The sequence below is a fragment of the Trematomus bernacchii genome, unplaced genomic scaffold (assembly GCF_902827165.1).
Source record: "Trematomus bernacchii unplaced genomic scaffold, fTreBer1.1, whole genome shotgun sequence".
NCBI classification, from domain to species: domain Eukaryota; kingdom Metazoa; phylum Chordata; class Actinopteri; order Perciformes; family Nototheniidae; genus Trematomus; species Trematomus bernacchii.
In genome coordinates, this window is record NW_022987910.1 from 3,058,397 (window position 1) to 3,071,193 (window position 12,797).

At 42.4% G+C, this 12,797-nt stretch overlaps 1 protein-coding gene across 2 annotated transcripts in view; it reads left to right on the forward strand.

The window, feature by feature from the left end:
* The window catches only part of LOC117470298 (lissencephaly-1 homolog), a 33,432-nt gene extending 21,606 nt beyond the window's left edge, over positions 1 to 11,826 (forward strand). For both annotated transcript variants that reach the window (XM_034115021.1, XM_034115022.1), the window contains exons 4-11: positions 328 to 402; positions 685 to 891; positions 4,461 to 4,629; positions 6,203 to 6,305; positions 6,402 to 6,630; positions 8,335 to 8,436; positions 8,579 to 8,735; positions 9,808 to 11,826. In XM_034115021.1, the coding sequence (XP_033970912.1) occupies positions 328 to 402; positions 685 to 891; positions 4,461 to 4,629; positions 6,203 to 6,305; positions 6,402 to 6,630; positions 8,335 to 8,436; positions 8,579 to 8,735; positions 9,808 to 9,881 (1,116 nt within the window). In that variant the 3' untranslated portion in view covers positions 9,882 to 11,826. The remainder of the gene's footprint in view (positions 1 to 327; positions 403 to 684; positions 892 to 4,460; positions 4,630 to 6,202; positions 6,306 to 6,401; positions 6,631 to 8,334; positions 8,437 to 8,578; positions 8,736 to 9,807) is intronic.
* Positions 11,827 to 12,797: the final 971 nt, after the last annotated feature.

Sequence of the window (12,797 nt, forward strand, 5' to 3'; positions counted from 1 at the left end):
TTCCTGTACCGGGTGTGTGTAAGCGGCCTAAGCCTTTCTTGTCTGCTGGAGATTAGCCTGTATGATTAGGACTAGGGTGTGTGTTTATGTGTGTGTATTATGTATGTGTTGTACAGTAGGTTGGCGGTGTCTGCCAGTCAGTGTTGGACTGTGAGGGGCGTGTAAATAATTCCCTGTTTCTTACTACAGCCAAAGACCTCAGCATGCCACCCCAGCTGGCCCCTCTCCCACAGGCCTCCCCGATTATGCTGAGCCCACCACTTTGATTAGCTTTCTTTGAATGTTAGCCTGATATCCTTTTTATTTCTGTTTGCCCCCCCTCCACAGAATGAGGAATTGGATAAGAAGTACGCCGGCCTTTTGGAAAAGAAATGGACCTCAGTCATCAGATTACAAAAGAAGGTTTGTGGGTGTTTTCTCCTCAAAGAATGCTCCTGGGGATTGTAGTCTTGTGAATGCTTCATGATGTTACTGATGTTAAAACCAAAAGAAAGTCTAATCAATAATCCAACTGTTAAACACTTAAATTAAAATACAGACTTCAGCTCACTCTTAAGAACTCTTGTTCTATGTATATCCTCCCTGTTGATATTACCTCCATATGTATGTATGTATGTATGTATGTATGTATGTCTTAACTTTCTGCCTCCACACTGTTAACTCGTGCCTTTACTCTCCCGGCAGGTGATGGAGCTTGAATCCAAACTGAATGAGGCGAAGGAGGAGATCACCCTCGGTGGGCCCGTTACTATGAAGCGTGACCCCAAAGAGTGGATCCCACGCCCGCCAGAGAGATACGCGTTGAGTGGCCACCGCAGTCCCGTCACCCGTGTCATCTTCCACCCAGTCTTCAGTGTCATGGTGTCTGCTTCTGAGGACGCAACAATAAAGGTCAGTGCTGCAGTGCGGCGGGATCGATGGTCGCACCATCGATGTGTTGAAGGGCTTGCCTTCAAATAAGGCTTTGGAGCAAGTATGCTTAACTTTGACCTCGAAACATTTCGGTTTTGTCATTTTCTGTGCAGCATTGAAAACGTTTTGGACATCTGGGTTTTAAGGATATTGTTCACTTGGGATATGTAATTGTTCAAGCATTATATGTAAAGTTGTTGTGTAGTTATAGTTAGCATAGCAACATTTGGCTCTATGGTAAACAGATCAAAGTTGAGTTTGATAAGGTTTTCATATTTTGCTTAAGGCAAATTTTTTATTCATTATGTCCGCTGATGCAATAAAAATGGTCAGACGGCAGTATTTAAGTCAAACTTCATGTGTCGCTGAGTTTAGGTTATTCATTAAGACAAATGTTAAAGTATAAATGTTGGTGAGAAGTCTCCTCTGAAACATCTGGTCATCTTGTTTGAGTTCCCTGCTGATGGAGGTATCGACTGGTTTTCAAAACTGTTAGCATGCACACTGACTTCCATGTATTTCTGTCAGTTTCTCTTCATCTGAACATTATCTGTGAAAGCCCATATATCTCATCTCCCTTTCTTTCATCTCTTACCAAAGTAAAACAACCTTTCAATTGTTCTACCTGTGCTGCACATTTTCTCAGAGGTTGTAAAATAAATTCAGCTGTGCGATTGAATATCCATTTGCTATACTTGCAACTGAACTATATACACAAATCTGACCGCCTGTTGTCACATGACACTTTCAGAATGTACTGTAGTCACACAAGACAACCTGTTGTACAGATTGTTGTTACTGTTAACAACCATAACATCCTGTTTGACAAAATAACCTTGTTTTATAATATAACCTAATATTGTCTGAGAGAATTACACTATACACTGTATAGATGGGTGTTTTACAAGAACTATCTAGACCATTATTCAGTGCATGACGCATCGCACAGCTGTGGCTCTGTATGGGCAATATTTGAGAATGCTAATGCCTTCATTGAAGATGTTTAATCTGAAGACGGCGGGCACAGTATGATCACTAAGACAAAAAGTCTGTCTGTTTTTGTGCTTCCTCTGTTCACCTTTGAACATAGGCTAATTAAAAATGAAGTCAGACAGGGTGTGGTCAGTGAAAATAAACACATTAGAGACTGCAGTGTCCTCCTTGTTTGTTTGTTTTCACAACTTCTTCCACACTATAATAGGATTCAGTTTTAAAATCAACAGTGTGTTTTTTTTAATTGTATTTAGTGCCAGGTTGGTGGCATCTCTTGCACACAGTCGTCTTCTCTCTCTCTCTCTCTTTAACGCTGCACCTCTCTTCCTCGTTCATCATTTATGCCTCGTTCTGGAGCTTTACCTCCCCTGCTGTAGCTCCTAGACACGCCCTGATACCATGTGTATTTTCTCTCTATGTATCCCTAGATCCCTATATCAACTCTATAGTCTGTCCCTAGGCTATTTCTGCAGCTCTCCCATGCCTCACTGCACAATGCCAATACTCTGTAGAGCTGTTTGTTCTGTATATTTTATTCATGAGACAATGAGAGACACATGTACATCTCCTCGGCTACACCCACCCAGCAGGGATCTTCTCTCAGTTTTGGCATCATCTTCCTTTTCCAACCCCACCCCTCCCTAACCCTGCCTCCCAACATCCTGCCTCATTTATCTTCCACTTAAAGCCTCAGCTGCCCCGCCATGGCTACCCATCGTCAGTGCCATCTATCCCGCAGGAGGAGGCAGGCCTGGGCTCAAATAAAAAAAAATCTTCCTCGCACCTCTTTCCCTGGCTGCCTCGTTTCTCTGTGGCCTGGCCTGACTGTCCTACTTTTCTGCTCCTGAGCAGCTCTGTTCAATTTTTAAGGAGCGAACCTTGTGCTCTTCAGTCTGTCGCTGGCTGAGAGGCTCATCGGCTCTCCATCTCCGTGCCTGTGAGGCTGCCTTGCCTGATAATCAGACTGAACTGCCATTTTGTTTCATTGAATTCATTCAGCCTGACATTGTGCTCCTTTTAGACTTTTTTCTTGTCCTAGAGCAGTGAACTTGAGAAAGTCGTTTGACATTTCGCAAAACACTTATTGGCTTTGTTGTCGTTAGTTCAATGAGAACATTGATATCGGCAGCTGGATAGCATAACGGCCAAGTATGCTGAAAACAACCGGCTCAGCCACTACTTGATGTAGCTCATGATTGTAGAGTTGCTACCTTGCTAGCACGCTTTGCAGAAAGATAACGTGTACTTTCTCGATCCCTGAACAAACAAACGATGCAGGTCAGAGGTCTGTAACAAGGCTAAAGACTGCCTGTCTTTTACCTTATTTATGTAAGGTGTCACATGTTTTGTTTTCCAGAGGCAAACTATTATTTGGTTTAACCCTTTCTTGCTTATTCCTGTGTTAAAGTTGACCCTCGCTCTTGAAGCTTTGCCACTGTTTGTTTCCAAAGCTCCCCCTTTTTGCCCTCGTCCTCTTTTCTCTGCTTACGTGGCAGATCTTTGCATGGCAAGATGTTACCTTCAGTTCAGCTGGTATCACTTCCTAGTATGGAAATCAGCAGGTTGCTCACTCAGACATGTCAACCAGAGGATAGGTTAAGAGCTTGGGTGTCAGCTTCCTAACTGCTTACTTCACAAATGGAAAATACAAAGGAAGTCTTTGTGTTTTTTTTTTAGCTTGAATGACAAAGATCCAAGGCATTTTCTCTGAAAGAATGTAAACCATTAATAATCGTGAAATAGGGCTTCAATGATACCCTGGAGGAGTGCCAGTGACACAGCATCCAGTTCCAGGTAGTTCATGGATTATGTGTGTTTTGGATGCTGCTGCTAAATACTGTTTAATGTGGGTAAACCTTCGCCCGTCAACTGCATTGATGCTCTCCAGGATAAACCCCCCCTCTGCACTTTGTACCTCGCGGCCATCTGCACAGTCTGTAGCTTCCTTTGGGGGGGGAGGCGGGGGAGAGGGTCTCCTGTCACCGTCTGCCCAAAATCCCCCACCCCAAGAGAGGAACCAAGGAGGGGTTATCCCTCAGTGACAAGCTGTCTGTCTGTTTGAGATCCCTAAACCTAACCGCTTTCTCAGGCTAGAAAAGGAGGCTTACTACTGTACTCCCCATATTGTGTTCGTACTCCTGGCAGTGCCACACACGCCTAACTGTAACCCTAACCCTGTCTCATGCATTCCTGCCATTAGCAACAGCAACACGTCACTGACTTTGTAACTCAATATTTAAAGAGTGTGTGGTGTCTGCAAACTGATGCCTGTGTGTGTGTCTTTTATGGGATTGTAATATGACTTATCTGGACAGCTTGGTCCTTTTCTCAGCTTATTGGCTGCTTGATTGTTCAGCTGAGAAGCAGGAGACATGCAGCCACAGATGTTGTGATATTTGGGGTCTTAGCTGGGGTTTTGAAAGGGATCCAGTTTGGAATAAACAACCTTTGTGTTTCTTCTTCATTATTTTAGCTCTGCCTGTTAGTGAATGATCAATGTTATCTTACACATAGGTGTCTGTAAACCTGATGTATGAATATGTTCACTTCTCCAGGTTTGGGACTACGAGACAGGAGACTTCGAACGCACACTGAAGGGCCACACGGATTCAGTGCAGGACATCTCTTTTGACCAGACCGGCAAACTGCTAGCCTCCTGCTCTGCAGACATGACCATCAAGCTGTGGGACTTCCAAGGCTTCGAGTGCATCAGGACCATGCATGGTAGGAAGATTCAAGGCTTTATTGTCATGTGCACAGTAGCTACAGTGTAGATATGGCAATGAAGAACTTCACAGGCTCCTCCAAAAATGCAATATATATATATATATATATATATAGGACATAAAACAAGAGAATGTAAATACAAATAAAATAGATAACATTTTTTGATTAAACTGTTCTTTTGTGACGATTCGATGAGCAGGAATTTGCAGCTACGCATCACAGCTGCTACCTTGTGTTGCTGTTTGTTACCTACTGTATGTGAACATGCTCTGTTTCCATGTCATTGCGTCATAAATGTAGCTTGTCATGTACACGGGGCTCAGGTGGTGCAGATATCGTCCATTATCACATTTGATGCTGACGATGAGGCTGAATCTGCTCCCCTTGGATCCAGCTCTTCCTAAAATACATCATTTACATTTTAAAAGAGATTGGTTCAAGAGTGATAATAAGCCTATTTTTTATCCGTGAATCTACAACGCCAATGGTCATATCTTCACTGTCTTCTCCCAACACTCCCAATTTTCACACCCTAATTGCCAAGTACATGATGGCAGCAGTGTACATGTGCCCCCAGGCCCCTGCAGATTTTAAAGATTTCTTTCCTTGTTGAAATTGTGAGAAGACCCCCCACTAACCAGCCAGCCGTAGCCCAACAATATGAAGCTTTTAGTTCGCCTCTTCATAAGTCTGCTAGAAGTGCACATTAATGTCTGACTGTGAATCAGACATGAATGAATGTGAGTGAAATAAATAAGCCTACTTAGCGAACAGGCAGGAGGCACTCTGGTACATTCTTACATTTATGCTGGTGTAGTAAATCCTGCATTTTGTGGAAGTGAGCAACAGATCTCACCGTTTGCCAGTCTTTCTTTGTTGTGGAGCAGGGTGTGAGCTCCTGGCACACTCAGACAGACGAGCTGCGTTCACACTGCAGGAAGAAAGTCTGATGCAGAGATCGCTTTCTATAGCCTTCGTTTAAACTGATCTCTTTGTCTGTCTCCATTCACTTTAATTTATCAACCATCCCTCCTTTCATCTTTAAAATAAAATGAGGCTAACTGGTGAAGTAGATTAGTGCCGATTTGGGCAGCAGTTGAATTATCCTCTTCAGCACCAGATAGCACTTTTCTGTGTAGCTCCCATCCCTTGTTGTAGCCTGATGGCATGTGACACATACAGTTAAGCTGGCCTTTTAGAGTACACTTACTGTTGTCTTCATCTGTTTAGCAGCTTAAATATGGCCCAGCGTCTAAGTAATTAGGCATCTCTTATTCTCAGTGGAACAAAGAAAGCCCCGGCAAATTGGCTGCTTCACTTGTCGTTTAATTGGCTAATTACCACCAAACCCATCGTTTTTGGCGCTGTTGGTGGCTAAAGACGTGTAAAATTGCCGTTGAATTTCAAGTGTGATTTCTCTGTTTAAAGTAAAGAAGGACAGATGGGTGTTGCCATCTGAAATGATACATGACATTTTGCAGTAGCTTTAAATGTTGAGTGGTTGCTCGGACAGCTTTTGAATGGTTCTGGCTCTTACTCAGAACTTGTTTTTGTCTTTTCTGATTTCCAGGACATGACCACAATGTTTCGTCTGTAGCCATCATGCCCAATGGAGATCACATCGTTTCTGCCTCGAGGGACAAAACCATAAAAATGTGGGAGGTGGCAACTGGGTAAGAACCCTCTAAAACCACTGTGTTTTTTTAAGGGATGATGCTCTGTTCGATCAATCACTCTGACAACATGCTAATTATTTTACTGTTGCTCAGCTACTGTGTGAAGACCTTCACGGGCCACAGGGAGTGGGTCCGCATGGTACGGCCCCACCATGACGGCACCCTGATCGCCAGCTGCTCCAACGACCAGACGGTGCGTGTGTGGGCCGTGGCCTCCAAAGACTGCAAGGCCGAGCTGCGGGAGCACGAACATGTGGTGGAGTGCATCTCCTGGGCCCCCGATAGCGCCCACCCCACCATCCAGGAGGCCACAGGCTCCGAGGTAAAGGACCACCTCTTTCTGTTACTCTGAAACATCTGCACACCTTGAGGGTTTGGAGGAATCCTAGACCAGATCCCTTGATCTCTGTTCATTAAAAAAAATAAATAAAATGGTTAGATAGCTAATCTATAAGTAAGGATGGATTGACACGAGGCTTGTCGCAGTAACTGGCGTTTCACTATATTCAGGGAGATGAAGTGCATTATGTGCTTCCATTCTTTTAAATCCTCTTTTTAAATAAATAAAACCTAGCTGGTTATTTTTCAAGTGCCTATGTTTATAAAAAACACTCAATTGTAAAAATATTAAGCATCTTATCCATTTTTGAGCAACATAGTTGGACACCAGAAACTACAATTATTAACTGTGAAGCGAGACCAGGAAAACAGCCAAACGTAGAAGATCTAGATATGCTCTCTGAGTGGCAATGATGAATATACATTATTTGTATATTGTCCCTTGTATCTGTAACACTGGATTCGTCACAAGTTTATTTAACGAGTGGAAAAATGTACACTGGAGAAATCAAGGAATTATAATTTCCAGAAGATGGCCAACATGAAGCAATAACTTGCTTGTCAACGGATAGAGAAGTCAGGTCTTGTTCAAACGTCACACACAAACAAGCGTGGTGACGGAGCTCATGGTCATACTAAAGTGACTGCATGCCAACAGGTCATCTGATGGTCATGTTCAGTGTTCACACAGCATTGAACACTGTTTCACGCACAGTCACATGACGCCGAGTGTTTCTTCTCTACATGCGTAGCCATGAAGAGTGAGCGCCATATGAACAGAGCAGCTTGAAATGAGTGTGTTTGCATAATCTGACTGTATATCAGTGTGACCCAGAGGCAGCACTCCCTCCTCATGCCTTGTGATCTCAGGCCTGTCCCATTTTAGCCTTGTCACATTAGCACAATATTTGCCCTTGTATCAGTTGGCCCAGTATAAACTCTTCCGCATATACAATAGCTGATTTCTGGTGTTTTGGTTATTGAAACATTCCCAAAACACCCACAGGTATTCTCTTTGGTTTTGCTGCTTTTAATAAACTTTAAAGCCACATGTTCATTACAAGACAAACAACAGTACATGGAGTATTTGGAATAAACGTGAGCACAAACACTAATGAAAATGTACATATGTAAAGGATGAATATAATACTTTGAAAAAGAAATACATGAAACATGGTGACTCAATTTCAACTCCAAACAAGGTTATGTTTGGTCAAAGAAGAAGAGATCTTGCTTTATGCATGTGATACCGGCCTAAGATGCAGAACATTTATTGATTACCAATTTTCACATTGCTTTATTTCTGCTTCATTCAAAAACTGCGCTAACCAAAGCTGTGAAACACAGCTCCACATTTTCTGCAGCTATTGCTTAGATACACCGGCCTCCCTATTTCAACACAATGTCCACTGATGCAGTTAAAACCATCGGGCATGTAATGACGGTTAGTTCCAGTTTGCTTAGTACAGCATGCCAACATCTTTGTGTTCACAGTACTTGGTGGTAAATGTTGCAGTGGATGCATTTATTTAAGCGGATCTCTCTTCCCCCACTAGGAGTGGATTTTAAGTGTGCTTTATTTCTGGGACTGAGGATTTGATGAGATTACTCACATGTTTGATTGTACTACGTATACGTTTTTCACCATTATGGCTGCTCAATGTGTTCCCTCTTTGTTCCTCCGCAGACCAAGAAGAGTGGAAAGCCAGGCCCCTTCCTGCTGTCTGGCTCCAGAGACAAAACAATCAAGATGTGGGACGTTAGCATCGGCATGTGCCTTATGACACTGGTGAGGACCACCTTATGCTAACCCTTTTTATTTTTTGATGTAAATATCTGGTTAAAATGTCTACAGTGAAAATACTTAGCTTCAATAAGAAAGATGAAATAGTTGCTTGTGTCTTGAGCAGTACGTTTTCTTCTCTTCCCAGGTTGGCCATGATAACTGGGTGCGTGGTATCCTCTTCCACCCTGGAGGCAAGTTCATTGTGACCTGTGCAGACGATAAGACCTTAAGGATCTGGGACTACAAGAACAAGCGCTGCATGAAAACCCTGGGTGCCCACGAACACTTTGTTACCTCTCTGGGTAAGCATTACTAAAATAAATAATATGAGCTCCATCTTTGTTATTGTTGGACCAGTTGGGCTCCTGAGGGGCAGCAGGAACAGGAGTCCACGTTCATTGGACAGTGGAGCAGGTTTCACAGATATCTGCTTTAGCCAAAGGTTGAATGATGTGAAGAAGCCCCTGTGTTGAGTCTGCTGAGCGTCCTGAGGGTAGTGGGCAGCTGGGGTTTGAGAGGTAGACATCGCTGCAGGATCCCCCCGCCCCCCTCCTGGTCTCTGCAGCTCTTCAGCAGATCAAGGCTCCGTTACTCTCTCGAGGAGCTCTTCCGCCAACTTTTCCTTGGCAAGGCGTTTGAAACCCAGTCTTCTTAAATCCTACATCAACCGAAGAGGATATAGCTGTGAGCTATTGTTGTGATGCATTCTGGAGCAGTGTTGAAAAAACAAAGCACCTTTGTTTGAAACCATTGGGAAAAAAAAAAAAGTATTTCCCCTGTTTTCTACAAAGCATTGTCCAGTGTGTATGAACAACACAATACCAAGTGCTTCTCCTAAGGTGTTTGCATGCGAAATAGACTGAATTGCTATTTCACTTTTTATTCTTATTATTTTTATTCTCTGAAAGATAAATTCCCCATTCTTAATCACATCTACAAAACTCTGAGCGTTCATTTACTCTCAGACTGTAAAATAGCCGTCAGTGACTACTATTTGATTTATTTGCTGGAAAAATATGAGATCTGGGCAATGATTCAGAGGTATGGAGCCTTTTCAGACACAGCCTAAAAAGATATTGTCTGTACATATATTGATTTAAATACTGGCAGTGTCACAGGATTTTCATTCCTACTAACTTTTCTTCATAATTCTGCCAGTATGACCACACAATTAAACAGGTTTTGAATTGAATTTGGTCTCAAAAAGTCTTACATTTCACTAGCTATTGCCTAGAGAAAACCCTGTTACTCAGAAAACACTGGTTTTTAATCAGAATCTGCCGTTACGCTGCTCTCTGAGGAACACTCAGAGCTTTATTTAAATGCCTTTTTTTCTTTTTTCTTTATTCTGATGATCTTTTGTTTCCCCCACAGATTTCCACAAGGCTGCTCCCTACGTGGTCACTGGCAGCGTAGATCAAACAGTAAAAGTGTGGGAGTGTCGCTGATTTGGACCTTGGAGGATTGGACCAACACCCCCAATTTCCCAGGAGCTCCTCTGGATCCCACCTCTCCTCCTGCCATCCCACCTCCTCTCTCATCCCACCCCCCCCTCCCCCCTTCACCTAACCCTGCACATCATCTCCTCCGGCTGCACTTACACCATGGTTATTTACTCTCTGGTCCAATAACTATTGTCCTTCTATGTAAATTATTCCTGGATGTAGATCGAGCTATTAAATGTTACACAAAAAAGTATTCTTGCATGGTAATCCAAAATTGTATACTGTAAATTTACATAACGTCTAGAAGTACCATAGGTTTACCACGAGGCTGGCCGTCTGTCACGCAGCCTTACCGACCAACCGAAGGCAGATGTTTTTGACTGGGTGTAAAATGTAGGGCACTAAAAACCGATAATTTAAGAAATGACAGTGTCTTTGTGTGTAAGATTTATTTTTTGTCTATTTTTTTATTTAGGATTTTTTTTCTGTTTTTTCTCTCCTTCACTGTCGTAGTCTGTTGGTGCCTAGCTTGGTGAAACTTCGGAAAGACGAGGCTGGAAAAGGCATATATGATGCGATAAGATGCGATTGTCTGTGGGGCTTTGTTATTGAAATAATCTGTAGCTTTATAACATCACTTCTCAAGTGTGCATACCATTTCTCTTCATGTGGAACTAGGTAATATTTTAATGGCTGTATATACGAATGTTTCAAACTTTTGTCCTTGGACCTCGGGGGCTTTAAAACAGCTTTGTACTCTTGTCAGGGTGGCAAGCAAACCACTGCTAGGCTTTAGATCAATTATCCCATTTAAGGAATCTGCAGCGAAGAATAAGTTCAAATGCAAACAAGTGGCTCTGTGAATAACCGCACTTCACAGTAAGCCCGACGTAGAGAGCAAGTTTGTTTGTGTTGTGCTGTCGGTGTCACAGAGTTAAGGGATTACTCCTGATTAATCTCCAGCACTTGATAAAGACCCACAGATCTCCTGTGACCTTGCATGTGAGACTCTTGTTGAACTGAAGCCTCTGGCCACTACTAGTCCGCTGAGCACGAAGTCTCGGCAAGGATCGGTGTATCATAGGAATTATGTAAAGTCAGAAGATGGTGAGTTGTCCCGCGGCACCTGAAGCCTACAAACAGAAGCCTTGTGTAAAATAAACCCGCTAAAAGAGAAAAGCTGAAGGCATGACGAGGAGTCGGTGAGCCCCCTGGGTTAGATATCTGGGATGTGCAAAGATCTCTAATTTCTGAGGGGGAAAGATATGTTCTGCATAATAAAAATGGTTTTGAGTAAAAATAAATAAAAAAAAGTCAGTTTTCTGTGAAAATATGAAATGTAAATTTAGCTTGTTATTAGGATTTGGCAATTTTGTATTATCGCACTAAAGGATGAACTGGATGGGAATTTAGGATTAGTGTGGAAATGCTAGCAGATGCTAAGTGATATGTGGATGCTGTTTTTGTCTGTAGAGCGGTCTGATGCTTCTTTGTTGTAAAGAGCTCCTCGCTGTTTAAAGAGGCAGCAGCAGCGCCTGCATACGGAGGAAATGCGTAGAGCCCGAGCAGCGAGGATCTCTGCAGACAAACCCATCTCACATGTATGCAAACGTCGTCCGAGTGGCTTTCCTTAAAAAATATTCAGCTTTTGATCTTTGTGGAGCTGTAACTAAAAGACTGGAAGATAACCAAACCAGTCCAAGCTGTAGAAAAAAATCATTCCACTCTCCTCGGAGGATGAAAAATGAAACATCTTGCTTCTAACTGTAGCTGACAAGGTGGTTCATTAATCTTGCACATCCCTGTTTTCACTAAATCTTTGGTCCTTCAATGATGATCAAAGACAACATTGAAATTGAATGATGTTGATAAATGCATAAACGTTTAATTTCTGATTAGCCTTTTCATTCCAATGCAGTTCTTGGCTAATAAAGAATCCACTGCTTAACTGATGTCCTTATGTTCGCTTCTTTGCCACGTTTTCCTCTTCCTGTGTGTACCGGATGTGTTGATCTGCTGCTAAAGCTCCTGCTAGTGGCTGTGAGTCTAATGTGACCTGTTGATGAAGCACCGCTGCATGTGAACCTGCACCAGAGGCAAAGCTGTCGGAACAATGCTTTTTAAAAAGCTTAAAGACTGGATCAGAGGCCGATTGGTTTGAATAGTGAGCTCAGAAACTACTACATTATAAGGAGATATGCTGATTGGCTCTCTTGCTTAGCATTGGCTAAATAAGATTATTGATACCACTCATTGTGGGAGATTGGTGAGGGCTATCTTTGCAATTCAATTTGAAAAATGGAGATATCAGTAAATCAAGACTAAAAAAACTGTCTGGTCTGCAAATGTGAGGACATATCATTTTAAGTGTTACATGCTTGAAGCTGTAGTTGATTTCAACAAATTGACACAGGGAAATATTGAACATTTGATCTACAGTTAACGTAGTTGTGAGCATAAAACAGTTTGAAAGGTCTCCTTAATGTGTCAAATTCAGATGACACTGAGCTGGAAAACAAACACTCGAACTCGTAAATATGAAGCCAGTTTATAGTTTAGCACGCATAGCCTGGCTTTATTAACACAGAATACCATCACATAAACCAGCAATACCAGCAACAAAAAGTTCAGAAATGAATGTCTTGAAGAGAAAGTGTTAACATAAGGTATTACTTTTAAGAAAAGCTTAAGAAAGTCATCAGTAAAGTAAAATTGTTCTTATAAGCTGACTAACCTATGTGACTATTTCTCGACTTGAACCAGTTTTAAGCTTTAGTGTGAGTGTTATCAATTATCTCCTAAAAACCCAACTCTTGGCAAGCAAGCTGATAAGCGATTCTCTCCAAATCTCAAACTATTGCTCTCACATTGCTGTGTGCCAGCTGGCTTGAGGAGTTCAGACAGCTCTGTTTGTTGGTT